The sequence below is a fragment of the Ranitomeya variabilis genome, chromosome 8 (genome assembly GCF_051348905.1).
Source record: "Ranitomeya variabilis isolate aRanVar5 chromosome 8, aRanVar5.hap1, whole genome shotgun sequence".
NCBI lineage: Eukaryota > Metazoa > Chordata > Amphibia > Anura > Dendrobatidae > Ranitomeya > Ranitomeya variabilis.
The window spans coordinates 82,880,694-82,906,354 of record NC_135239.1 but is presented as its reverse complement, the minus strand read 5'-3'; the positions used below and the strand labels follow the sequence as shown (position 1 = coordinate 82,906,354).

Genomic DNA, 25,661 nt, shown 5'->3' with positions numbered 1-25,661 from the left:
ACATCGGCCAATGTGGCCACTTTCCTCTGATGTGTTTGGCCAGCTATAGGTTTGGCTCTTGGAAAATAAAGTTTATTGGATGTCTCCACAGGGCATTGTAATGCTTTACATTTTTGTTTATCATATTGAAGCAATTATATCTTGTGAATAGTTCCTCATTTCATGTGTTTTCATGTAACATCCTCTTTTCATAGTGTTCTTTCCGCATTTTATGTTGCAGGACCTGCTATGCATGGTGCCAAAGTTCTGCTTTCCCTTTGCAATTGAAAGGTAATGCCATGTTGGTTTTTTTAACACTCGTGTACCTTCGCCAACTACATTTCTTATCTTAAACGTGTTGCTGTCTCTTTTAGATACATTGGTTTGATTTTTTCCAATGTCTGTTGCAGGGGCTCACAGGCTCAGATGGGGCAGCACTTTACTTTTGTCTTGACGGATATAGAGAGTAAGCAGAGGTTTGGATTCTGCCGCTTGACATCAGGGGGTAAAATCTGCCTGTGTATTTTAAGGTGGGTATTTTCTACATACATATTTTAGATTGGTCTACGTTCAAATGTTATGTTCTTTGTTGCCCTACCTTTCTAATTCTTTTCTCCACCTCTACTTGCCCCCATAACAACTCCGAGAGGTCTTAGTCAACATGTAATGTTCCTTGCCTAACCAGGCCTTTTCTCCTGGATTTTCCATGCTTTTCCAGTTTTCTTTCACACGCAGACATCACGTGTTTTACATTTTCCTAGACTTCCCTCTCCTTGGATAGGAGGGTCCCTTCCCCCCAACACTTTCTACTGTCTGGACAGAAGGAAAGGCAGTTTCCCTTTCTTTAGATGTGAACCTGCAGAAAAGGAGGTCTCGTTATAAAGTCCTAGCAGTAACTGCTCACCTGCCCCTTCTTACACAAAGCGCTTCCTCTCCGTCACTTAACCTCTGACTCCTTCAATTTAAACATATCCTCTGCAGTGGCACCAAGTGGCACAAGAGCCTGGAGCCAGGCTGGGCTGCTAATAGCTTGCAGCCTTGGGAATCCTTTCCAGGGGAAACTGTTTGAATCGCCTTCTAATGAGCTCTGAAATATGGGAAGGATTGTGGAGTGGGACAACGCCTTATGGGGCCATGTATTTCTTGCTAGACTCAACATTCGGTAAGCCCCTCACTCTCTATATTATATGCAGATGGAAGTGCTCCAGTCCACACATCAGGTGTCCCGGTTGTGCTGCACATTAGGTTCAGGAAGCTAAGTCCCTATATTTAGTGTGGAAACAATCCTGAAAATGTCATGCCGGCATGGTAATTTATTGACCCTTACTTTGCCGTTTGCTTGGCACAATCAGTTGGCAGTTTTGGTGGCAAAAGTCTAGTAGATCTTAAATTGGGAGGTCAACTACCTGTACAAGCGCCAATCAGTGATCTAAGAAGTCACATTGTGCAGTTTTTCATGCAGCCATCGTCATGCATGTGTAAATTGTAGGGGATGAACGATCGGCCACGTGCAGTTTGTAATATTGTCAGCACGACATCCCCCTTTACATGTGGAAATGTGCTGCCCTTAATGGATGATTCTTCTGCCTGCTTCGAAGATGCGTTCATTCGACAGTTGTTGGGCATGTGTGCTTGGGCACTGATTGGCACTGATTGGGAACAACCATTCCTATGACTGTGCATTCTGCTATTCATTAGCTTATATAAAAGTGCCTTACCCCCTGGACTCAAAATTGTACATTAGCCTTGGGGCCTACATCAGGAGCGGAGCTCCATCCACTAGCAGTAGATTCCAGCTATGTTACCTAGCCTGCATCCATCTGTAGCAGCAGCGAGCAGAGCTCCCATCACTTCTGTTTACCATTTAGTCTGATTTAAGTGAAACGAGCTCCTATCCGCCCTCCACCCTTCGCAGCACAATTGCGGCATCCTGCTGAAGGACCTAGTCGGCGCCATCTTGGCATTACTGTACAGCTCTGCTATAGGCTGAAGGTCGTAGAAGAACGCGATTAAAACTGTATGCTGCAATTCTGTAGCATTTAACTAGATGGTAAATGTGATTGCAGGTCCAAGTCCCCTATGTGAGCTAAAAATGAAAGTGAAAAAAACGGACGTTTTTAAAAATATGAGAAAACTTACAAAAAAATATTAAAATATTTAATCACCCACTTTTTCAACCAATTAAAAATAAAGTAAAAAAATAATAAAAATCTAAAAATACTTGGAATTGCCGCATCTCTAAAGTGTGGTTTATCGAAATACAAAATGACATAACCAATACTGTAAATGCCTTAAAGAATACAATCAGAATTCCAGAATTGTGCTTATTCGGTTACAACATCCCATAAAAAAAATACAATAAAAAGCAATCAAACCATCGTTTGTACCCAACATTTTTTTTTTTTTTTTACAAACCTCTTCACATTTTTCACAGCTTAAATTATTATTATTTTTTTTTTAGCAAGTGTGGTATGACCATAATCGTACTGTCTTGGAGAATCAATTTTTCAATATTTTTTTCCCATACAATGAATAGCGTAACACAACCTGATTGTGGACACCTTGTCATGGGGGATGGCTTTTACGCTCTTTAGGTTAAGGTAGTGTCATCCAAGTAGCCTATGTTAATTACATGTACTATTACGGTACTTATTTGCTTATTGTTGGGTATTTGCTAATGTGTTTTATCCTTGGTTCTATCTAGTTCAAGGATACTGAAGACTACCGATAATTGTGGACCATTTGTGTGGTGGTGTTGTATGGAGCACATGGTCTATATTGAGCACAACATCCATATTTGTATACCCCTACTCTATAAATATTAGCTAGGACAGGCAGACGTTTCTCTTCTAGTCCTCTCTGTGACATCTTACTCCACCATGGATGTCGTTCTGCCTCACATTGTAATGACCCCGATGGCTGCACCTCGGTGGAGTGTGGTCAGCCGGGCAGGACATTGACCTCTCTGGTGCGGTGCCGCTGGGTATCGCTCTGCAGCAGGGCCATAAATCTGCCACCCCGAGGAGCGGGCTGCCCACAGAGGGGACATGCTATTTTTCATTAGACAGTGGAGAACAATATTCATGCAGTAATATGATAAATGAGCACTCGGCGGTGAGCAGCACAATGTCTTCTCCGGAAAATAAATCAGCAACTGTCTTCGTTGTGGGACTGCTTGGCCTTGTGTCTATGTATGTAAATATGTGGATTTACCCTCTTCTCCGTATGTAGCGGTGATCATGTTCTCTTCCCACAGTTATCTGCCCTGGTTTGAAGTCTACTACAAGCTGTTAAACACATTGGCCGACTATTTGGTTAAGGAGCAGGTAACGCACCGTCGCTGCCGTCACTGTGACTTGTCACCTACTGTTCTACTTAATAGGATAATGCAGGCTGTAAGAATTCTCTATCCGTGTGTCACACACACTGCACCGATTCCCATGTATTCGCCAACATTTCTTATATGTTTTTAGGCAAACTAACCACTTTAATGGAGATCTCCTTTCTTTAAATTCTATGCAAAATATCCTATCAATGCTGCCATGGAGGACACTTAGTTCTTATCCACAAGTTGCATTTTTGATGCATTTTTTCCGCTAAAAAAATGTGTTTTACTGTGAGAGCAAAGTGAATGAGATTTGTGAACATGTTCCTTTTTTTTTTCCTTGCAGATTTCAATTATTTGTGTTTCTCCATTGTTTTTCACCCATTCAAATAAATGAGAAAAAAACACAAAAAAAGCACATTAAAAAACCTCATATTTTTGCAGAGCATTTTTCCTGTCAACACTCAGTATTTGCAGCATTTTTGTTTTGTTTTAGCTTGATACATTTTTGCATTCATTTTTGTTTTGTCTTTTGGTTTTTTTTTCCCCCATTCTCTTAGATGGGTGAAAAATGCTGCTAAAAAAACACTGAAAGAATTGACCTGGTCCAAATTTAGAAAAAACTCTTTGGTGCTTTCAATCTGCAAGGAAAAAATAACCAGCATCTGCATGAGGTTTCAAAATTCTCATTCACGTTTCTGTTACTGTAAAATGCTGTTATTTTTTGGGGAGAAAAAAACACAGCAAAAAAGCAGTGTGTGAACAAGTCAGTAGGCATATTTGCTAACACGTGGGTGAGGTATTGCAGGAAATCAGAGAAATGGAAAGAAAAACAAACAATAATGTGCTTTTGGCATAGCAGCTTTTACCTTTACAATAACAGCCTTATTGTATAAAATGTTTGCATATTATTTACCAATTACATTCATATAAAGTACATTTTTATTACATTTTGACAACATATTTTTAAATTACAGGCACAAGCAGTAACCCCAGCCTCATGCGCACACCCCAAACCAACAGTGTGATTATGTAGCGACCTCATAGTCACATATATACATCACATAACCAGATGATCTAATATTTGTCCTGCTGTGTTCTTAAAGTTAATACCAACACAGTCGTGAGCATATATAAAGATCACATACGGAGACGCACTATAAGATAATCAAATGCCAACAAAAGAGCAAAAGAAGTGCTTAGAAGTCTCATAAAACATACATTTTATTGAAAATATTAAAACCGTACAAAGAGAATAAAAATTAAAATAAATACTAAGTATCCACTGTACGGCCACAAACATACATAATGTGAAAAAAATGTCCTGGATGCACAGGAACAACCGTATCAACCTGAATCCTTACTGTTTACAAGGAAAATGGAATTCATATATGAGAAAGACAAAAAAGCAAGCACAGTGCTTGCATCAAGTGATGCACCCTAATAGGGCTGTGTATTGTGTGGTTACCCAGCCCCATCGCGCGTTTCAGCCAGGCTAACCGATCCTAACACCCATACAGACTAATTCAGCATTTTCTATTTATGTCACTTATTCATTAAAAAGAGACAACTTAAAGGGAATCCGTCAGCAGGTTTTTGCTACCTCTGAGAGCAGCATGATGTAGAGATAGAGAAGAGCAGCCCACACTTTAACAAGCGACACATCCCTGAATTCTGTGTCTCAGCATCTATCGCCTGCTGTCTTCAGATTACATAGCAAAAACCTGCTGACAAATTCATTTTAAAAAGTGGCACAAAATAGATAGAGAATAAGGCACAAGTAGAAAGGACTAATACTAAAGCCACCATATAGGAGCTAATTGCTCCAGAAAAGATCAACTGTGGCCATATTGTCCACATTCAGAGACTTTAGAGTCATACATTAAGACCTAAAGATCCCTGTGCTTGTGTCTTATTCCAAATGTTTAAGTCCAGTTGTCTAAGAAGCACTATCACTATGGACGACTTTGCAATATAATGCCTTTAAATCAGTTTATGAGAATATATTGTGGTTTACGTTGGGTTTTGCATATAAGGACCATAGTAGTGAATCAACCATTGTTTCTTACCCTCCTAACTGTGTCATATCATTATTTTTTCTCTTAGGGTACCGTCACACATTGAAATTTTCATCGCTGCGACGGCACGATTCGTGACGTCGCAGCGTCGTATAATCATCGCTCCAGCGTCGTAGACTGCGGTCACACGTTGCAATCACGGCGCTGGAGCGATGCCGAAGTCCCCGGGTAACCAGGGTAAACATCGGGTAACTAAGCGCAGGGCCGCGCTTAGTAACCCGATGTTTACCCTGGTTACCAGCGTAAACGTAAAAAAACAAACAGTACATACTCACCCGTCGGTGTCCTTCAGGTCCCTTGCCGTCTGCTTCCTGCTCTGAGTGCAGCCGTACAGTGAGAGCAGATCACAGCACCGCTGCGCTCTGCTCTCACTTTCCGGCCGGCACTCAGAGCAGGAAGCAGACGGCAAGGGACCTGAAGGACACCGACGGGTGAGTATGTACTGTTTGTTTTTTTACGTTTACGCTGGTAACCAGGGTAAACATCGGGTTACTAAGCGCGGCCCTGCGCTTAGTTACCCGATGTTTACCCTGGTTACAAGCGAAGACATCGCTGGATCGCTGTCACACACAACGATCCAGCGATGTCAGCGGGTGATCAAGCGACGAAAGAAAGTTCCAAACGATCTGCTACGACGTACGATTCTCAGCAGGGTGTCTGATCGCAGTAGCGTGTCAGACACAGCGATATCGTAACGATATCGCTAGAACGTCACGAATCGTAACGTCGTAGCGATGGAAATTTCAATGTGTGACGGTACCCTTAGAACTAGGTTAACACTTGGAAATGTTGTGGGCTTTTACTAAAAGTGTCTTTTTTATTTTGTTAACTCAGGAAAATGATTTGAATGATATACTGAAGACTCTGCACAACCATCCTGTTCCCGAAGCGCACACTCCTGTTAGTCTGAACCTGGTAAGACCCTTCAGCTTCTCTCTCGTCTTCATTAACGTTTAATATTTAGTAACAGATTTCCATCAGAACATAATACTGTATGAACGATCTGTCACTCCTTATATAAAATGTATATAAAGTAGAGCACAAGTAATCTGTGAAGTCTGGTCTGCAACCTGCTTACACTGTTTCCGCAGAGAGTTAGTGGTTTCCACCCAAGTGCCCCAAACACCTGGAATCAGAGAAATCCCCAACAGCCACAGGCTGCAATGACATGAACGGACTTCATATTGACTCCATTTGTGCATTTTCCTGAAAGTGTCCATCCATTTAGACTAGCTCAGACGCACATCAGACCTCGTCCATTCAGACTAGCTCAGACGCACAGCAGACCTCGTCCATTCAGACTAGCTCAGACGCACAGCAGACCTCGTCCATTCAGAATAGCTCAGACGCACAGCAGACCTCATCCATTCAGACTAGCTCAGACGCACAGCAGACCTCATCCATTCAGACTAGCTCAGACGCACAGCAGACCTCGTGTTTGTGCTCATCTGAACAGACGGACCTAGTTCTTTATAATGATGGGTCCTTTAGTAATATCCCTCTGCAATGTTACACTGAATTAGGTGTGTTAATTGTTATAGGGAATCTGTCAGCATCTGAAGACAGCAGGAGATAGAGGCTGAAACCCAGATTTCAGGGATGTGTCACTTGTCACAGTGCTTAATGTTGTTTACTAAGAGGTTAACATTGCTTGACTACATTAGTCTGGGAACGCCCCCCTCTTGTGATAAGCAGCTCACTGTCTATAGACATTGTACACAGAGAGCCTAGTGTGGGGGCGGGGTTAGCTGAGATGTGGGTTGGGTTAGCTGAGATGTGGGTGGGGTTAGCTGAGATGTGGGTGGGGTTAGCTGAGATGTGGGTGGGGTTAGCTTTCTCAGCTCTGCTACATTGTAAATCTAAAATCTCTGATGTGTCAGAACAGCTGCACCCAGTAATCTAAGTGATACATCGTTTGATTCTGCTTCTCTTTGCCTACATCAGGCTGCTCTCAGATGAGGTAGCAAAAACCTGCTGACAGATTCCCTTGTATATGAGTACTATGATTTTTGCAGGACTGATTACTGATCCTATACAGTATCTAGATTTATAAAACGTTGTATCCATCACACAGACAGGTTTCTGCAGTCACAAAATATAAAATGAAGCATTTTGACACAGGTGAACCGAATCTCAGGACCCACTTTGGTAGCCATATCAGTATCCTGTGGCCGCTGGACAGGAACTCTGCGGGCCTCCTCTTACCTGCTGGCGTGTCTGGCTCCTGGTCTGTTTTGTATCCTAGCACAACGCCATCATTGCGGCGTGACACACATATGACATTGCCGCAGGCCGGGAAGTCAGAAAAGAGCCGAGGATGCCGGCAGGGATCCTGTCCACCAGCCACAAAATACTGACATGGTCTCTGGACCAAGGTCCTGTGAATTTATTTGCTCATCTCAGCTAGCTTCCTATTGAATGACAGCAAGCACAGATCCTGAAATCAGGCAGAAGATGATACATGGAGGATATAACGTTCCAATAAATATGAAATCGGAACACCCCTTTAATTCAGATTCATCATGTTTCCGCTGATAGATGTACATCTGTGTATACGTAGTGGATTAGTCTCACAAATCAGAGAATTACTAATGGCTGCAATTTCTTATTTACAAGAACCCACTACAGTTTGTATCACGTGAACCTCTTTTAAAAAATCAGTCCACTCCTGAGCCGGTAAGTCACAGGTCAGGGTGAGTCTCCTCTGTAGTAAAGAACTTTCTCAAATCCTAAAAATTGTGGTGCCCAATCTATCCCCTTCCTGCAACCATTTACTGCACTTCACTAAGCCACCCGTAATGTCGGACAAGGTGACTCTTCTGCATTAATCCAATCATTTTGACGTGATCATGGTCTTTTTCTCTTTAGAATAGATTAAATTACTTTTGTTTCCCAATTACTTTTATATTCCGGTAATTACTTCAGCATTTTTTATTTTATTTTACTCTTCTCCAGTATCTCCTAATCTCTTATAGGAAATTTGGCCATGTGTGCATTCATACCGTTTCATGGTTGGTTAAAATAAGAAATATTAATTTTCTTGAGAATTTATCACATCAATTTAGAGTGTGCCATTACTGACATCAGAGGTGCACATTCCGAAAGGTTTTCATCAAACCTGTGTTTTTGACTCTCTCTCCTCCTTTCGCTCCTTTTATAAATGCTTTTCTTTTCTGGGCTCTGCCAGGTTTGATCTCAAAGATTGCACTGAGCCTCACTCTGCGCCAAGTGTTAATGTGGTGCAAGTAGAGAAAGAGGGAAAACAAAGGATTGGACATTTGCCTTCAAAGTTGCCTGATTCTTCTGGAGGTCTCTATGTATGGTTGGCCAATATGGCTGACTTTCATCTTATGTAGATGGATTCCTTAAGTGGAGTAAGACTAGACCATTGAACTCTCTAATTATCCATTTGTGAAAAATACCTACTTCAAAGTGGGAAGGATTTTTTTCCCCTAATATAAGGCAAATTATCTTACCAAAATGTTTTGACCTTTATCTGGATCAAATGTAGAACTAAAGATTTGAACTTTTCTGATGTTCTGTTTCATTCTTTTTTACTGGTATCTATGGGGTAACATTTCTCCTTGTGGAGAGTGACAAGCCAGGCCTGGCATGTCACAGTGAGGAGACTTACATGCCATGCATGCTCCACAGAGAAACGAAATATGCAAATTGCCTCTTCAGAGAGAAGAGGAGTAGAACTCTAGCGCCACCTATTGGAAGTAACAATCCTAACAGTCAATGTCGACCTTTTAAGGAGCCTTGCCATTTATACTAACTCATATTGCAAGGTTCGTTAAAGGGTCGACATTGACTGTTAGGATTGCTACTTCCAATAGGTGGTGCTAGAGTTCTACTCCTCTTCCTCTCTGAAGAGGCAATTTGCATATTCTTTTTTTAAGAAACATGGCAGCAATTAAAGGGAGAAGAGAAACTTTCCCAGAGCGAATGTTAGGGAATATTCCCTGCTTTGGGATCCGTTCCAGATTTTTAGATAGCAAAAGCAGTGATCACTCAGCCATATTATATATGTTACTTTTGTGGAACAATTTCCAAATTCCCTTTACTATTTACCTATTTGGTTTAAAAGATATACTGACATAGTTATGGGAAAAATTTGCACGGAAGGCTTACTTTTAACAAAAAATAACAGGTTGGGAACGAGTCTTGGGATAATAAATTTTTTTTTACATTTTATATATATATATATATATATATATATATATATATATATATATATATATATATACACACACACAGTGTGTATGTGTGTGTATATATATATATATATATATATATACACACACAGTGTGTATGTATGTGTATATATATATATATATATATATATATATATATATATATATATATATATATATATATATATATATATATATATATATATATATATATATATATATATATATAGTTCAAAATCGGAGCAGCATCTTATATTACCAAACTGTAGTGCAGCGTCTTCCCAACCACTGTTGAAATGGTCTTTGGTAATAGATGAAAAAAAGAAAGACAGCACAAAAAAAAACTGAAAAAAGGGCTTTAATGCCTGAATGGCGTGGCGACGGATATCAAGGCTTGAAAAAGGATATAGATATCCGAAACGTCGCCACGCCGTTCAGGCATTAAAGCCCTTTTTTCAATTTTTTTTGTGCTGTCTTTCTTTTTTTTATATATATATATATATATATATCTATATATATATCTATATATATATATATATATATATATATATATATATATATATATATATATATATATATATATATATATCCGTATATGTGCCGTGTTAGAGCATATGGTTGTTTTAGAGGGGTGGCTTCCCTAGTTTTTTTTTATATGTTTCAAACAACATGCACCCCCAGCTGTGCCAAAAAGAGCAATAAATCACTTTTTTTATTGGGTGGGCTAGATGGGTGCATACGGTTCCCTTCCACTGTAATGTTTGTAAATGTCATTTAATGGTGCTCTTTGGCTGGAATAGTGCTGCCCGGTGTTCAGGATCAGTGGGAGTAGTTGTAATTCTTGTGATAGATCGTTTCTTCCCGATATTTTTAGTCAGAACTAGAAATATTGTGATGTTTAATAGTGTTCACATGAAATTTGCAAAAGATATATTATATAAACCTATAAAACATGGCAGCAAGGCAAATGGGCCACCTTAATAATGACCACGATTGCATTCAGAAAAGCTATATATGAACAAAAACCTACTAAATATAACTGAATGTGTTTTTATTAGTCGTGATATAAAAATTAAATTAAAAAACACGCTAAAAAATAATGGATGACAACATCGAAAGACGGTGCCCAATATCCAGAAAGGTAATAAATCTGCTTGTAGATCAAATAGAAAGTGTTTGCGGCTCAATAAATAAGTGACATCACGGTAATGCAAAATATAATGACCGATGTGAAGTAATAGTGTCTGCAAAATGATCCGAAAAGAAATTGGTATCGTTAGTATTCGCAATCATGGTGCCCTCTTGAAGAAGCATTTACAGGCAGTGCAGCACAGGACACTATGTACATTTTTTGTGGTCTCTCCTTTTATGTCTTTGGATATTTCTCCGCCGGTATGATGACTTCTCTGAATGTTCCTATACGCCATTGTATGTAATGACATCTCTCTCCCTCCTATACACTGTGGTCAGTGAGACTTGTGTACTATGCCTAATAACGAAGTCTGTCAGCCATTTACCACATATATGGGTATTATCCTAACTTATTTTCGGATCATTTTCTAGACTCTATTGTTTCATATTGGTCATTATATAATATATTACTGTGCTGTCACTTATTCATTGGGCCATAACACTTTCTGTTTGATCTACAAGCAGATTTATTGCCTTTGTAGATGCATTTTTTCTGTTATGTGCCTCATTGGGCACCATTTTGGACGTTGTCATTCACTACTTTTAATCATGTTTTTATTGTATTGTTTATAGCATGACTAATAAAAATTGCTTGATTTATGTGCAGTCATATCATTTTTTTTTTACAATATATTGTAGTTGACCTGATTAACCCCTGTTACTGTATGAAGAGCACACATTAGAGCCCGTCTCCGCTCCTAGTAATGACGTAGCATTTCCTGGACACTTTCTATCTTGATTACTGTAAATTGAAGGTGCTACTAACTTTCTATCATTAGATGCTGAAATCATTTTGTGTCCACATACCACAAAACAAATTAATCCCATTATTCCCCCTTCGTTGCACCAAATACCAACTAAGATCCTTATTAAGTCCTAATTAACCTGTGTTGTCTTCTCTCCGACCTTCCCTCCCGCCTAGCACTCGTTCTTCATTACTCCTGACGTAACCGGACTGCCGACAATCCCTGAAAGTGTATGTATCTAATTGGGTTTTAACCACTTGTCTGTTTTCCTTGAACAAGCCTGTTTACTTGTTAACTTAATCACTTTGCGCCTTCTGTTTTCTATTAAAGAGAGCATCGCCCATGTGTTGGAGAAAGACCTGCTGATTGCAATCCAATTATTGATGCTTATTCCAGCTTCAAAACTGTAGTCTATTTGGATAGCAATACAGCAAAATCTGTTTTATATGAGACAACTTTAACAAGAACTTTATTATGTCCATTGGTATTATTTGCACTCCCTATAAAAGGTCCACCTTTTCAAGAACACCTTTTGAGCATTGTGTCCCCCTCTGTACACTGCCAGGACTACATTTTTGTTGTGCAATCTAAGCGCAGCATGATCTAAGGACGAAGACCCTTATTCCAGTAATATATTACTTGTTGGGCTGCTTGCTGTCATTTGGATAGAATCACTATTTTCTCTGTTGCAAATCTAGCAGTTCTCTGAATGCTGAGCTCTGTATAACCCCGCCCACACCACTGATTGGCTGCTTTCTGTGTATACCATACATTGACGGAAAGCTGCTAATCAGTGGTGAGGGCAGAGTTGGACTAGTATGCACGAGGAACCTAGTCCTGAAATGGTAATCTCCTGCTGATAAATCACTGATTTGATTGACACAGCGTAATAAATGGCACAACGCTGGAATCAGACTCTCAGCCCATGAATCATGCTGCTCTTAGATCATAGCAAAACACTCTGACATATTCCATTTAATTAAAGTTCCTGTAAATATTTGTTCTGAATGAAAATAAAATTTGAAAACTCTATATGGCTATGTGCACACGTTGCGGATTAGGCTTAGGAATTTCTGGTGCGGATTCTGTCTCTCCTGGCAGAAAACGCACCTGCGTTTTTTTGTGCGGTTCCGCAGTGTTTTTTGTGCGTTTTTGCGGCGCTTTTCTTGCGGATTTGCTGCGTTTTTTACCCCTGCGGTTTTCTACAATGGAATGGGTACAAAAACGCTGCAGATTCACAAAAAAAGAAGGGACATGCTACTTCTTTTAAACCACAGCGTTCCCGCAGTGGATTTTCCGCAACGTGTGCACAACATTTTTTTTTTCTCATTGATTTACATTGTACTGTAAATCAGTTGCGGATCTGCAGCGTTTCTGCACCTCAAAAAACGCTGCGGATCCGCAGAGAATCCGCAACGTGTGCACATACCCTAAAGGAAGAAAATGTTTTTGGGGAGTATACCGGCAAAACCTCAGGAGACTTTTTTACTTGAGTAATGCCCATCAGACATATGCCCAAATGGAGTAAAACTTAATTTTATTAGTTGTGATACTATAAACCCCAACATGTATTTGTTTAACCCCTTAAGGTACCTTCACACTAAACGATATCGCTAGCGATCCGTGACGTTGCAGCGTCCTGGATAGCGATATCGTTTAGTTTGACACGCAGCAGCGATCAGGATCCTGTTGTGATATCGCTGGTCGTTGAACAAAGTTCAGAACTTTATTTGGTCGTCAGACCGGCGTGTATCGTCGTGTTTGACACCAAAAGCAACGATACCAGCGATGTTTTACACTGGTAACCAGGGTAAACATCGGGTTACTAAGCGCAGGGCCGCGCTTAGTAACCCGATGTTTACCCTGGTTACCAGTGTAAAATGTAAAAAAAACAAACAGTACATACTCACCTTCGCGTCCCCCGGCGTCCGCTTCCCACACTGACTGAGCGTCGTAAAGTGAAAGTGAAAGCACAGCACAGCGGTGACGTCACCGCTCTGCTGTTAGGGCCGGCGCTCAGTGAGTGCAGGAAGCGGACGCCGGGGGACGCGAATGTAAGTATGTAGTGTTTGTTTTTTTTACATTTTACGCTGGTAACTAGGGTAAACATTGGATTACTAAGCGCGGCCCTGCGCTTAGTAACCCGATGTTTACCCTGGTTACCCGGGGGCCTCGGCATCGTTGGTCGCTGGAGAGCGGTCTGTGTGACAGCTCTCCAGCGATCAAACAGCGACGCTGCAGCGATCGGCATCGTTGTCGCTATCGCTGCAGCGTCGCTTAATGTGAAGGTACCTTTAGTCAAAGGAGAACATTTTATCCTTAGAGACCAAACCCTATTTTTCATTTCTGATCAGTGTCACTTTATGTGGCAATAACTTTGAAATGTTTCAACAGATCCCTGTGATTCGGAGATTGTTTCATCATTTTATGTTGTACTTGATGTTAGTAGTAGTAGTAGATTGATATGTTATTTTTTTACATTGCAAATATCTGAAATTTGATAAAAATGTGGACAAATTTGCAACTTTTGAACTTTGAATGTTTACACCCTTAAGCCAGATCGTAATACCAGACAAATTAAGTAATATACAGCATTTCCCATATGTATAATTAATGTCAGCATCATTTTTCATGTATCTTCTTATTCTGTTAAGATGTTACAGGGGTTAAAATTGAGCAGCAATTTTACCAAAGAAATGTATAAATTGTGCTGTTTTTACAAACCCATTTGGTTTTAAAGTGGCTTGCGAGGCCTACATATGGGAAAGCATCCAAAGGTGATACCTTTTTTAAAACTATACTCGCAAGTTATTCCAAACAGCTGTAAGGAAATTTGTTAACTTTTCAAGTGCTTCGCCAGATTTTACGCAAGTGGAATGAAAAATGTACATGTTTTACACCAAAATATTACTTCAGTCCCTAATGTTTAATTTTTACAACGGGTAATAGAAGAAAATGGACCCCACAATTTGTTACCCAACATCATGCGAATGTGGAAATATCCCATATGTGGTAAAAAATTGGTATTTGGGCACCAGGATTAGCTTGGAAGAGAAGAAGCACTATTTGATTGATGAGTCACAAGTCCCTGAGGTGTCAAAACATCAGAAACCCCACACAAGTGACCCTATTTTGTAAGCTGAACGCCTGAAGAAGTGTATCCATGGGTGTGGTGAGCATTTTGAACCGTCACGTTCTTCACAGAACTTTGAAATGTTAGGACGTGGAAAACAAAAATTACGTTTTTCCCAGGGGGTAATAGAACAAAATGGATCACACAATTTGTTACACAATTTCTCCCCAAAGCAGTGATATCCCATATGTGACTGTACACTAGTGTTTGAGGGGTTCGACGCTCGGAAAGGAAGGGGCACCATTTGGCTTTTGGAATGCAGAGTTTGATTGACTAGTTTGTGTGCACTATTAGCAGAAGAGACCCTGAGTTTCCAGAAAAGCAAAAATTTCCCACAAGCGGCCACATTTTGGAATTATCACGACTCAAGGTAAACCCAAAGAAGGAGCACCATTTGAATTTTGGAATGCAGATTTTTCTAGATAAGTTTGCGGGTGCCATTTGCTGATCCTCTAAGTCCAGAACAGCAGAAAAACAAAACAAAGTGACCTCATGTTGGAAATTATAATTTCAATGAATTGATCTGTTATTTTGGTGTTTTCCAGATAAAAGTATGGAGTGAATGTTTCAGAGTGAAAATTGCAAATACGGCTTTACAGTGCCCAATACATGGTGCCCAGCATGTGCTTCGGGAGACACGTACTGCGTAAATTAAGTGGTTTCTTCCTGCTACAGTAGTGGCATACACTATTGTGGTTTAGGCACACTGTGGAGTTTTGGAAGGGATTGGGAGGGGCATTTGGATTTAGCTTGACTTAATTTTAGTTTTTAAGGAGGTGGGGGTGTCACTTTTCCAGAGCCTTTGAGCTACCAATAAAGTCCCTTTCACACGTCCTTATATTTCCGGTACTGGAAAAGCTGTGTACGTGTGTATCATCCGTGTGTACGTGTGTGATGTCTGTGTGCCGCATCCGTGTGACACATACAGGAATAGAATGCATAAGAAAAAATGGCAGATGTTTAAATGTTAAAGATGTGCAAAGATAGAGACACTTAGGTATGAGGTAAATAAATAGACATATCTAATTAGTGTCTTGCGTGTGTATTTTTCTGTACTTGTTAATAAATAAGTAAATAAAAGAAACGACGTGTGGTCCCCCCATTTTTGATAACCAGCCAAGGTAAAGCAGACAGCTGCATTCTTATATTATTAGGCTGGGAAGGTACCCGGTTATTGGACTCTTCCCAGCCTAAGCCTGCGGCTTCCTCAAAATTGACAGATCACATGAGATGCACCAATCCTGGCTCTTTGCCTGAATTTTCCCAATTGCCCTGGTGTGGTGGCAACTGGAGTGGGGTTGATGACACAAAATCACAGTTGCCATCAAGGCCTGGGATTAGTAATGGAGAGGTGTATATCAAATACCCCATTACTAACCCAATAATAAAAAAGATAATCAGACACATAAAAAAAAATCTTTATTTGAATAGAGACTATCCCACACTATCTCTTGTCCACCAATTTATTGAGAAAAAAAAAATCCCATCGAGGTCTGCTGTATTTTACCGAATCTGATTTAGTTCAGAAATGGACACCTGAATAACATAAAAAGACAGAAATAAAAACAAGAGACACTCCCTCGTTCACCAATGTACTTGATAAAATGTTCCCACGAAGTTCCAATGTAGTCTACGTTCCCCGAATCCTGCTCCGGCAACTGTGAATAGCAGTAAAGTGACCGTTATTCCCAGGGATCGGGTACTGACTCAACGCTGATCAGAGCCGCCATATCACGCTGCGCTCATCACATCTAATGTGATATGCCAATTCTGGGGCTGCTGCAGCCTTGTATTTTTAGGCTAGGAAGGGACCAATAATCAGGGACCTTCCTAGGCTGATAATATAAGCCCACAGCTGTCTGCTTTACCTTTGTTGGTTATCAAAAATAGGGGCGACTCCACTTGTTTTTTTTTTCGTCGTTCATTTATTTATTAGCTAAATACAAGTACAGGAAACTACACATACAAAGCACTAATTATATTTCTCACCGATATCTATCTCTTTGCGCGTCTAACTCCTAAACATCTGTCACTTCTATTCTGCATTCTATTCCGGTGCGTGTCACGCAGACGGCACGGAGATGACACACGGACACACTGAACACACGTACAGGTGTGTAGCCCCATAGATTATAATTGGTCTGTGTGTGTGAAAACTGTCACCACTTGTACTGGAAGCACTGACGTTTGCAACGGGCCTAACGTATAAACCCCTGTATTTCCGCTGACTGATGGCAGAACTGATTGGGGACTTGTTTTTTTGCAGGATCATAATTTTGTGGTACATAAAATTATTTGATCTCTAGATTCACATATATCCTTATGCTCGATGGTGAGCATTTATGTTTGGTTTTTCATCTAAATCACCAAAAAATGAGATTCTGATGAAACTGCTAAAGACTTTGGACTTTGTCTGGCCTCTGGTCTAGTGACGTCCCATAATTTTAGTCATGCACACAACTGTGGTCAACCACACTTTCGAACACTAAAAAGACACCCGAAAAGACAAATACTTTCATAGCAGAGACCAGAGGTAATCCAAATTGACGCCATCTGCCTCGTTGAATTGAATGGTTCTATTGAAGGTTTCACCAGAATCACACTTATTGGGAGATCACATAATATGCGTGAATTAAGCCATATACCGTACTAACTTTTGGCAAGCAAAATGAACAAACAGTTCAAGTGTTTGTTTTTTACACCATGAACCTTGCGGTGTTATTTTTTTATATTTTTTTGTTGTTGTCATATTCTGAGGGCTATAGGTTTTTATTGTTTTTTTGTGAGATGAGTTGAAGTTCTTATTAGTACTAGATCAGGGTACATAACTTTTTTTTGTTTTCTTTATTTAATAATTTTTTTTGCATCACCATATGCTCAGAACTATAACTTTTTACATTTTCTGGTGATGGAGCCATGCTAGGGCTTGTTTTTGCAGGACAAGTTGATGTTTTCAGTGATACCGTAGCATTTTTTTTATTTTTTGCATATGACTTTTTGATGGCTTTTTGTTCAAATTTTTGTGTCAGTATGCTGAAAAAGCTATATTTTTGTGTTTTTTTATGTATACCTTACAATGTTTATCCAGAGGGATAAATAATGTGATAGTTTTATAGTTTGGGTCTTTCCAGGCTTGGTGATACTAATGATGTCAACTCTTTTGTTTGATTTTTTTTTTTTTTTAGACAATGGCTGCACTTTTTTTTACATTAATACTACGGTAACTCCAACTGTGGGACTTGAATCATTTTCTAACAAATACCTTACAAAAGTGAACTTTGAATTGCCCCGCCACCCTCCCAAAAAAAGGCCCAACACCATAGAAAATACCGATAACTATAATCTAAAATGGCTACTTTATTAATTACCATGATTACAGGATTCAAAAGTGGATCACAGTAGACATCATCCTGCAATAAAGGACAAAGTTGACAAATCTAAACTATGCATGGAAGTGACACACCAGTGTATCAACATAGATAAAGTAATGGGTGCGCCACATAAAGCACATTTGTCAAGCTCTGTCCCTGTATGGAGAACTATGTGGGGCCAATTATATGGTATGGAGCACTATGTGGGGTCATTATACTATATGGAGCACTATGTTGGACCATTATACTGTATAGAGCACTATTTGCGGCCCATTATTCTACTTTGTGGAGCACTATATGGGCCCACTGTACTGTATTGAGCACTATGTGGTGGCCATTGTACTGTATGGAGCACTATGTTGGGCCATTATACTGTATGGAGGGCTATGTGGGGCCATTATACTGTATGGAGTACTATGTGGGGCCATTATACTGTATGAAGCACTATGTGGTGCCATTATACTGTATGGAAAGCAATGGATGGCCCCGTTATACTGTACGGAGCACAATGTGGGACCCATTATACTGTATGGACGGCTGTATGTGGATTAGGATTACAGGCAGACTGTAGTATAAGGCAGCACCCCCCCACAGGCAGACTCTGTAGGATAAGGCAGCACCCCCCACAGGAAGACCCTGTAGTATAAGGCAGCACCCCCCAGGCAGACCCTGTAGTATAAGGCAGCACCCCCCACAGGCAGACCCTGTAGTATAAAGCAGCACCCCCCACAGGCAGACTCTGTAGTATAAGGCAGCACCCCCCCACAGGCACACTCTGTAGTATGAGGCAGCACCCCCCCCACAGGCAGACTCTGTAGTATAAGGCAGCACCCATCCCACAGGCAGACTCTGTGCTATAAGGCAGCAACCCCCCATAGGCAGACCCTATAGTATAAGGCAGCACCCCCCAGGCAGACTCTGTAGTATAAGGCAGCACCCCCCCACAGGCAGACTCTGTAGTATAAGGCAACACCCCCCACAGGAAGACCCTGTAGTATAAGGCACCAACCCCCAGGCAGACTCTGTAGTATAAGGCAGCACCCCCCCACAGGCAGACCCTGTAATATAAGGCAGCCCCCATAAAGAAAAACAAAAAGTAAATACTCACCTCTCTTCTTCCTGGTTCCTGCGCTGCTCCCGCTCACCTCTGGACCGCGGGCACAAGGCAGTGACGTCATCGCGCCCCCTGTCAGTGTCGGTGACGTCAGACGCTGACAGGAGGATGATGAGAGAAGGAGCGTAGAGCTTCCCTCATCAATGTGGTCAGTTGCATCAGCTAGATGCCGATACAGCTGACCCTGTGATGACAGGCAGGGGGACCACTGCTGGCACCGCCCCCCCGCCTGCTCAGGGGCCCATAGCGGCCGGGCGGCAGAGTAGGGGGATCGATTCTCCCTGCTCTGACACAGAATGTAACTGTCTCTGTGCGCTGTGCACGCCAATCTAGTTACAGTAGCGTATCTCCGGGTGGGCCCCCTGTGAGCACCGGGCCTGGCCCTCTGCCCCCCTGGTAGCTACGCTACTGCCGGATGCGTAACTCTGTGGGGTCCAGACTGCGCAGGCGCGTCACGCTTGCGCAATCTATAAAGGTTTTGGACAGAGTGACGCTCCTAGCATTATAGAGATTGAAATGGCGTGCACTCAGGTCAATGCAGGCAGGTGCAGGCTGATCCTGGATAGCATCCAGTTAAATCACCAATAAGTAAGAAACAGCTGCACTCAAGTTTTTGTAGTTTTTCAAATGCAAGGGGGTAATTTATTCTTTTCACCACAGTGATATAGCGAAGCTGAGGTCACCACAATAATATAGCGATGCTGAGGTAACGTTTCGGCCCCTTGGTGGGCCTTTGTCAATCCTCACTTGTAGAAATAATAGTGTAAGGTATCCCACAATTACGGGACAGATAATTGTATAAAGAAGGCTCCAGGATAGAGCAGTTGGCGTTAATGCAGAGAGAATGAAGGTCAGGGAAGGGGGAGCGATCCCAGTCTGTGCTGCGGTTCTGGTGTGCTGGGGTCCCTGCATTATATATATAATATATTCAAATTGCCTCTTCTGAGAAAAAGAATATAAACTATATATATATATATATATATATATATATATATATATATATATATATATATATAGATATAATTCGTGTGCATATGCATCTGTTAATATATACGCACGCACGTGTGTGTATATATATTATAGAGAAGGCTTATGGCACAAGTATTTTGGAAGAAATACAAACCAGTCATGTCCTCTTCTGCTAAGATGGGGTGCGCCCTGACGCGTGTTTTGGCACTAGTTTTCATCCAGAGATTTGGAGACCAACAGAGTGTTAGTGTCCCTTGTCCACATACAAGTATTTTTCAAGGTAGAATGCATAGCTACTTTTTGACAAATGCATGTTCTAGAAAGTAACTATTACTTTACTACTTTTTCTGTGAACAGAGGAATCTTACGGAATATTTTGTTGCTGTGGATGTAAATAATATGCTTCAGATATATGCCAGCATGCTACACGAACGCAGAATTATCTTCACCTCAAGAAAACTAAGCACGGTGAGTCCAGATTTAACTACCATAATTCAGTTTATGGCAATATTGCACTGTATAAGTCATGAAATTTTACATTCTTGCATGTTTGGGAGGACCATGTCAGACATAGCTGATGTGATAAATGTAAAAATAGGCACAACCAGCTCAACCCTGCTATATGACGAAGATCCTTGGCACGGGGGAAGCCACTCCTGCTAAACTCGGCGCTGCATAGATCGAATAGAAAAACTCCAGCTGAAAATCCAGGTTAAAATAGAACTTTATTCCAGTGCGATTAAAAAATGAATGATATCTTTTTGAGGACTGGTAAACATGTCTACAGTCAGAAACTCATATACAATTTACACTACATTATTGCTATATGAAATTGAAGATGTCGTTCATTTTTTAATCGCACTGAAATAAAGTTCTATTTTTTTACCTGGATTTTCTACTGGATATGATAATTGTGCTTGCAGATGGCAACAATGTACACTGATTAGTCAGTAGGATCTTGATTTCCACTTTGGCGTCCTTCAGGCATCACAGTTGTGAGAAAAAGTGTTTGCCCCATTCTTGATTTCCTTTTCCTTTGCATGTTTGTCACACTTACAAGTTTCAAATCACCAAATAGATTTAAATATTAGACAAAGATAACACAAGTAAACACAAAATGCAGTTTTTATATGAAGGTTTTTATTGTTCAAGGAAAAAGAAATCAAAACCTATAGTGCTCTGTGTGAAAAAAGTGATTGCCCCCTAAACCTAATAACTGGCTGGGGCACCCATTGCAATACGTCTTTTGCAGCGCTCTGGACAAATTTTGGCCCATTCGTCTTTGCAGGATTGTTGTAATTCAGCCACATTGGAATTTTTCCAAGCATGAACCGCTTTTTTAAGGTCATTCCACAGCATCTCAATCGGATTAAAGTCAGGACTTTGACTAGGTCACTCCAAAGTCTTAATTTTGTTTTACTTAAGCCTTTCAGAGGTGGACTCGCTGGTGTGTTTTGGATCATTGTCCTGCTACATAACCCAAGTGTGCTTCAGCTTGAGGTCACAAACAGATTGGCCATACATTCTCTTTTAGTATTTTTTGGTAGACAGCAGAATTTATGGCTCCATTGACCGCAGCAAGTCTTCCAGGTCCTGAAACAGCAAAACAACCCCAGACCATCACACTACCACCACACATTTTACTGTTGATATGACATTCCTTTTCTAAAATGCCGTGTTTTCCTACGGCAGATGTAATGGGACATACACCTTTCAGAAAGCTCAACTTTTGTCTCATCAGTCCACATAGTATTCTCCGACCAGTTTTGGGGATCATCAAGATGTTTTCTGGCAAAACTGAGATGAGTCTTTATGTTCCTATTACTCAGCAGTGGTTTTCGTCTTGAAACTGCCATGTAGTCCATTTTTGCCCATTATCCTTTTTATGTTGGAGTCAAGAACACTGACCTTAACTTGGGCAAGTGAGGCCTGCAGCTCTTTGGATGTTGTTATGGGGTCTTTTGTGACCTCTTGGATGAATGAATCATCGCTGCGCTCTTGGGGTAGTTTTGTTTGGCCGGTCACTCCTGGGAAGGTTCACTACTGTTACATGTTTTAGCCATTCGTGGATAATGACTCTTTCTGTGGTTCGCTGGAGTCCCAAAGTTTGAGAAATGGCTTTATAACTAGTGATGATAGAATATCTTCGGATAAGCACTTATCTGAATAGCTGTAGAGCTTACCGAATTGCTGCATCGGGAACCCGGATACCTGGAGCGCTCTCGATAATCAGCTGTTTGGTTATGAAGCTGCATGTGTAGCTGCTGTGTGACAGTTACAACACATGCATGGAGAGCTTATTCGTTGGGCTCTCCATAAAATAAAAATGTTGGTGGGACATCTTCTTTAAATCCTGGCCAAAGCTTTGACATGTACATCACATTTTAAGTGTGGGTTTGGGCTAGGAGCTGAGCTTGCGCCATTCAAAGCAAGTGCTAATGAAAATCGCTGATGGCTGCTGTTTAACCACTTTATTGTCGCTGTCAATCTTTGACAACAATATTTAATTTCCACAATCACATGACATGACTGTTCCAGAACCTTTTTGCTCCAGCTCTTCCTGCAAAGGATTCATGGGGTGCTGCTGGGTTGGTGTGGCAGCCATGGGCGTAATGAAGACCCCCATCACCACCATCTTTGTGCCCTCATTTTAGTACTGTCATGAATATTCTCATCTTTGTGCCATCATGAAGCCCAACTACAAGTTGGGTTTCATAGAAGATTATTATTTCTAGTATATAATGCATTACTGTAGTATTTCCATATATATAGTACAAATAATCAAGTGATTGTAGGTTTAAGTACCCTATGGGGATTAAAAACTAAAGTGAAAATAACTATAAAATCTTATTCAAAATATTTTAAAAAGTAAAACAAATATTAAGTTTAAATCACTCCCATCTTGCCAGATCAAAAATAAAAAAATAAGCATACCTGTCGTCGTCACACCCGTAAAAGTTCAATCTACGAAAATATAAAATTAAAGGGGTTGTCCACTACTAGGACAACCCCTTCTCACTCTGAATGTTTGCCTATACTCACATCCGGTGCCACCGCTGTTCCAGCGGTGTGTGCACTCGCTCCCCGGGGCTCGTAAGGTTGTTGCGTCACGTGAGCTCGGTGCCCAATCAGCGCTGGCATCACTGTCTCCTCCTTTGGACTTATAAGGCAGTGAGCGGCAGCTGTCACCTCCCCTTGATTACTTATACGTCCGTGGGCGGGAACTGTGACGCCAGCGCTGATTGGGCGCAGAGCTCACATGATGTAACAACCTTGCATGAGCCCAGGGAAAGTGAGTGCAGACACCGCTGGAACGCTGCCGACACAGGAGGTGAGTATAGCTGTTTTTATTTTAACATGGGCACACATTCAGAGTGACCCTTAAAGTAATCGTAAATAAAAAAAATAAAAATCAACACCTAAAGTTGATGTTTTTCAATCATCCCCCTTCCAAAAAAAAGACTTTAAAACAACAAAGTGATCACATGTATCCAAAATTAGTATCAATAACAAAAACAGGTCCACACACATCTCCATCAACACAAAAAAATAAATGTTATGGGCCTCAAAGTGGCAACAGAAACCAATTTCTTTCTTTTTTTTTTTTAAAGTTCTGAAACCGCTAAATTATTTAAAAAGAAATCTCAAAGTTTGGTGGTATTCCTGACCTGAAGAATCATGTTCCAGCTCATTTTTACCGCACAATTCGCACCATTAATACGAAAACTAGAAAACAATGATGGAATTGCTTTTTTTTTTTCACCATTTCACCAAAATTAGATTTTTATTGCCGTCCATCAGTACATTATATTGTAAATTGAATGTAAAGGGTCTTGCAAAAAAAAAAAAAAAAGAAAAATCACATAGTTATGATTTTTGGAAGAAGGGGAAAAACGAGTGCAAAAAAAATTGAAAATCTCCCCGTCATGGAGGGGTAGATAATCCACCACTGTTCAGTGCCAGTGTTTGCACCCTATTAATATGTCATTCATCCCACTGTCCACCTGCTCGATTTATTTCATTCTGTTTCTCATAACAAAAGTACAGCAATAATGATGACATCTGGGTTTTAAGTAAATTAAGGTAAAAGTTAATTATTCTTTTTCTCTCTCCTGTTGATCAAGAGGTCTTTTATTTCATTGGTTGCTCTAAAGCAGCATAATGAGTTTTTGGATTATTCACACATGCAGAAGCACATAAAACCCAATGAAGAGGCGCTTACAATGGCGTCTGCCGTCACCTGGGTGCACATAGATGCGCCATTGTGAGCAGAAGAGGTTCTCTTTTAGAGTGATTTCGCTAAGCCCTCTCTTCACAGTTTGTCTACCTTCGCCTTGACATTAGCGCACAATGGCTTACTTCTATTATCATTATTTGACTTTTCTCTTTACTTTATCCATTAATACTCTTATGGCAAGAAATGGAAGAAAGACGTCAGGCCTGGAAGCTAGAAGCCAAGATTTGCTGCAGGTGTCTTGTGATTGTGTTTTTTTGTCTGACAAGTGCAGACATGAATCACTGTACATTGGAGTAAATCTTTAAGAGAAATAGTGGTGCTGTCCATAGTTGTTAAGTGCCCTCACATTTTATTTTTTTAAGGGGGGGGAAGGTGATAGATTAAAGCTAGAGTCTCATGCTTTGCTGTGAACAACGCTAGTTATTTATATTTGAAGAATGTGCGATTAGATTGATGTGCACGATGCCACTATTGACCCACCACTATATATTAAGATACAAAAATAGTAATAGGTAAAATCTTTAAGGCACCCATTTCATCATTTGCATTTTGTTTTATTTTAAGGCACGTTCCTTTTATGAGTTGTGGTATTAGTTGCCATTTTTTATGCCAAATTAATCAAAATGGTGCACACAATTTATGGATTTGGCTCAAAGGCAAAAAGGGCCTTTCTTCTTGTCTACAACTGTTTTTGTGACCTTTTGCACCAAGAGTCACACGTTGATGCCAAGACAGAGGGGATAATGGGATAGGAATTACGTTTCTCCCAATTTTTTGCAAGATTTTATAAAGTTGCAATTGATAAATAAGGCTAAGGGATCGTGCACACGACCTTAGTCTTGGTCCGAGTCTGATCCATTAAAACATAAACAGATCACACTCAGACCAATGTTATTCAATGGGGCAGGGCAGACGAACAATTTTGTTTTACTGACTCAATCTTCATGTGAAAATATTATAACATGCATGATTTTTCTCCGTACATTGGATGAGACTCGCCCATTCAAACCTGTGGGTGTGTTAAAAAAAAATGGGATGGCTTAGATAGAGAGTCGCAGCTGATTTTTATGGATACATCGCAATTCTGTAACTTACAAAATTGTAAATAGCCCTGTAAATGATTAATAGCTGCTGAGTAAAAAAAAAAGGATTGCATACACACTGCACATGGGTGACTAGTAAGAAAATAATGTCCCACTTTTATAGATGAAAAACAGACCAATTTTTTTTTAAACACTGTAATGTGAACCTAACCTTAAAGTGAATCTGTCAGCAGGTTTTTGCTAACTCATCTGAGAGCATGATGTATAGAAAGAGCCCCT

General features: G+C 40.5%; 1 protein-coding gene across 6 annotated transcripts in view; it reads left to right on the top strand.

Moving 5' to 3' along the window:
* Positions 1-25,661, top strand: part of DENND1B (DENN domain containing 1B) — a 246,050-nt gene that overhangs the window by 88,475 nt on the left and 131,914 nt on the right. For 3 of the 6 annotated variants that reach the window (XM_077278449.1, XM_077278451.1, XM_077278454.1), the window contains exons 4-10: positions 221-270; positions 390-509; positions 3,236-3,305; positions 6,217-6,297; positions 7,999-8,058; positions 11,692-11,745; positions 20,460-20,570. In XM_077278449.1, the coding sequence (XP_077134564.1) occupies positions 221-270; positions 390-509; positions 3,236-3,305; positions 6,217-6,297; positions 7,999-8,058; positions 11,692-11,745; positions 20,460-20,570 (546 nt within the window). The remainder of the gene's footprint in view (positions 1-220; positions 271-389; positions 510-3,235; positions 3,306-6,216; positions 6,298-7,998; positions 8,059-11,691; positions 11,746-20,459; positions 20,571-25,661) is intronic. The other 3 variants (XM_077278450.1, XM_077278455.1, XM_077278453.1) reach the window with 2 other exon arrangements.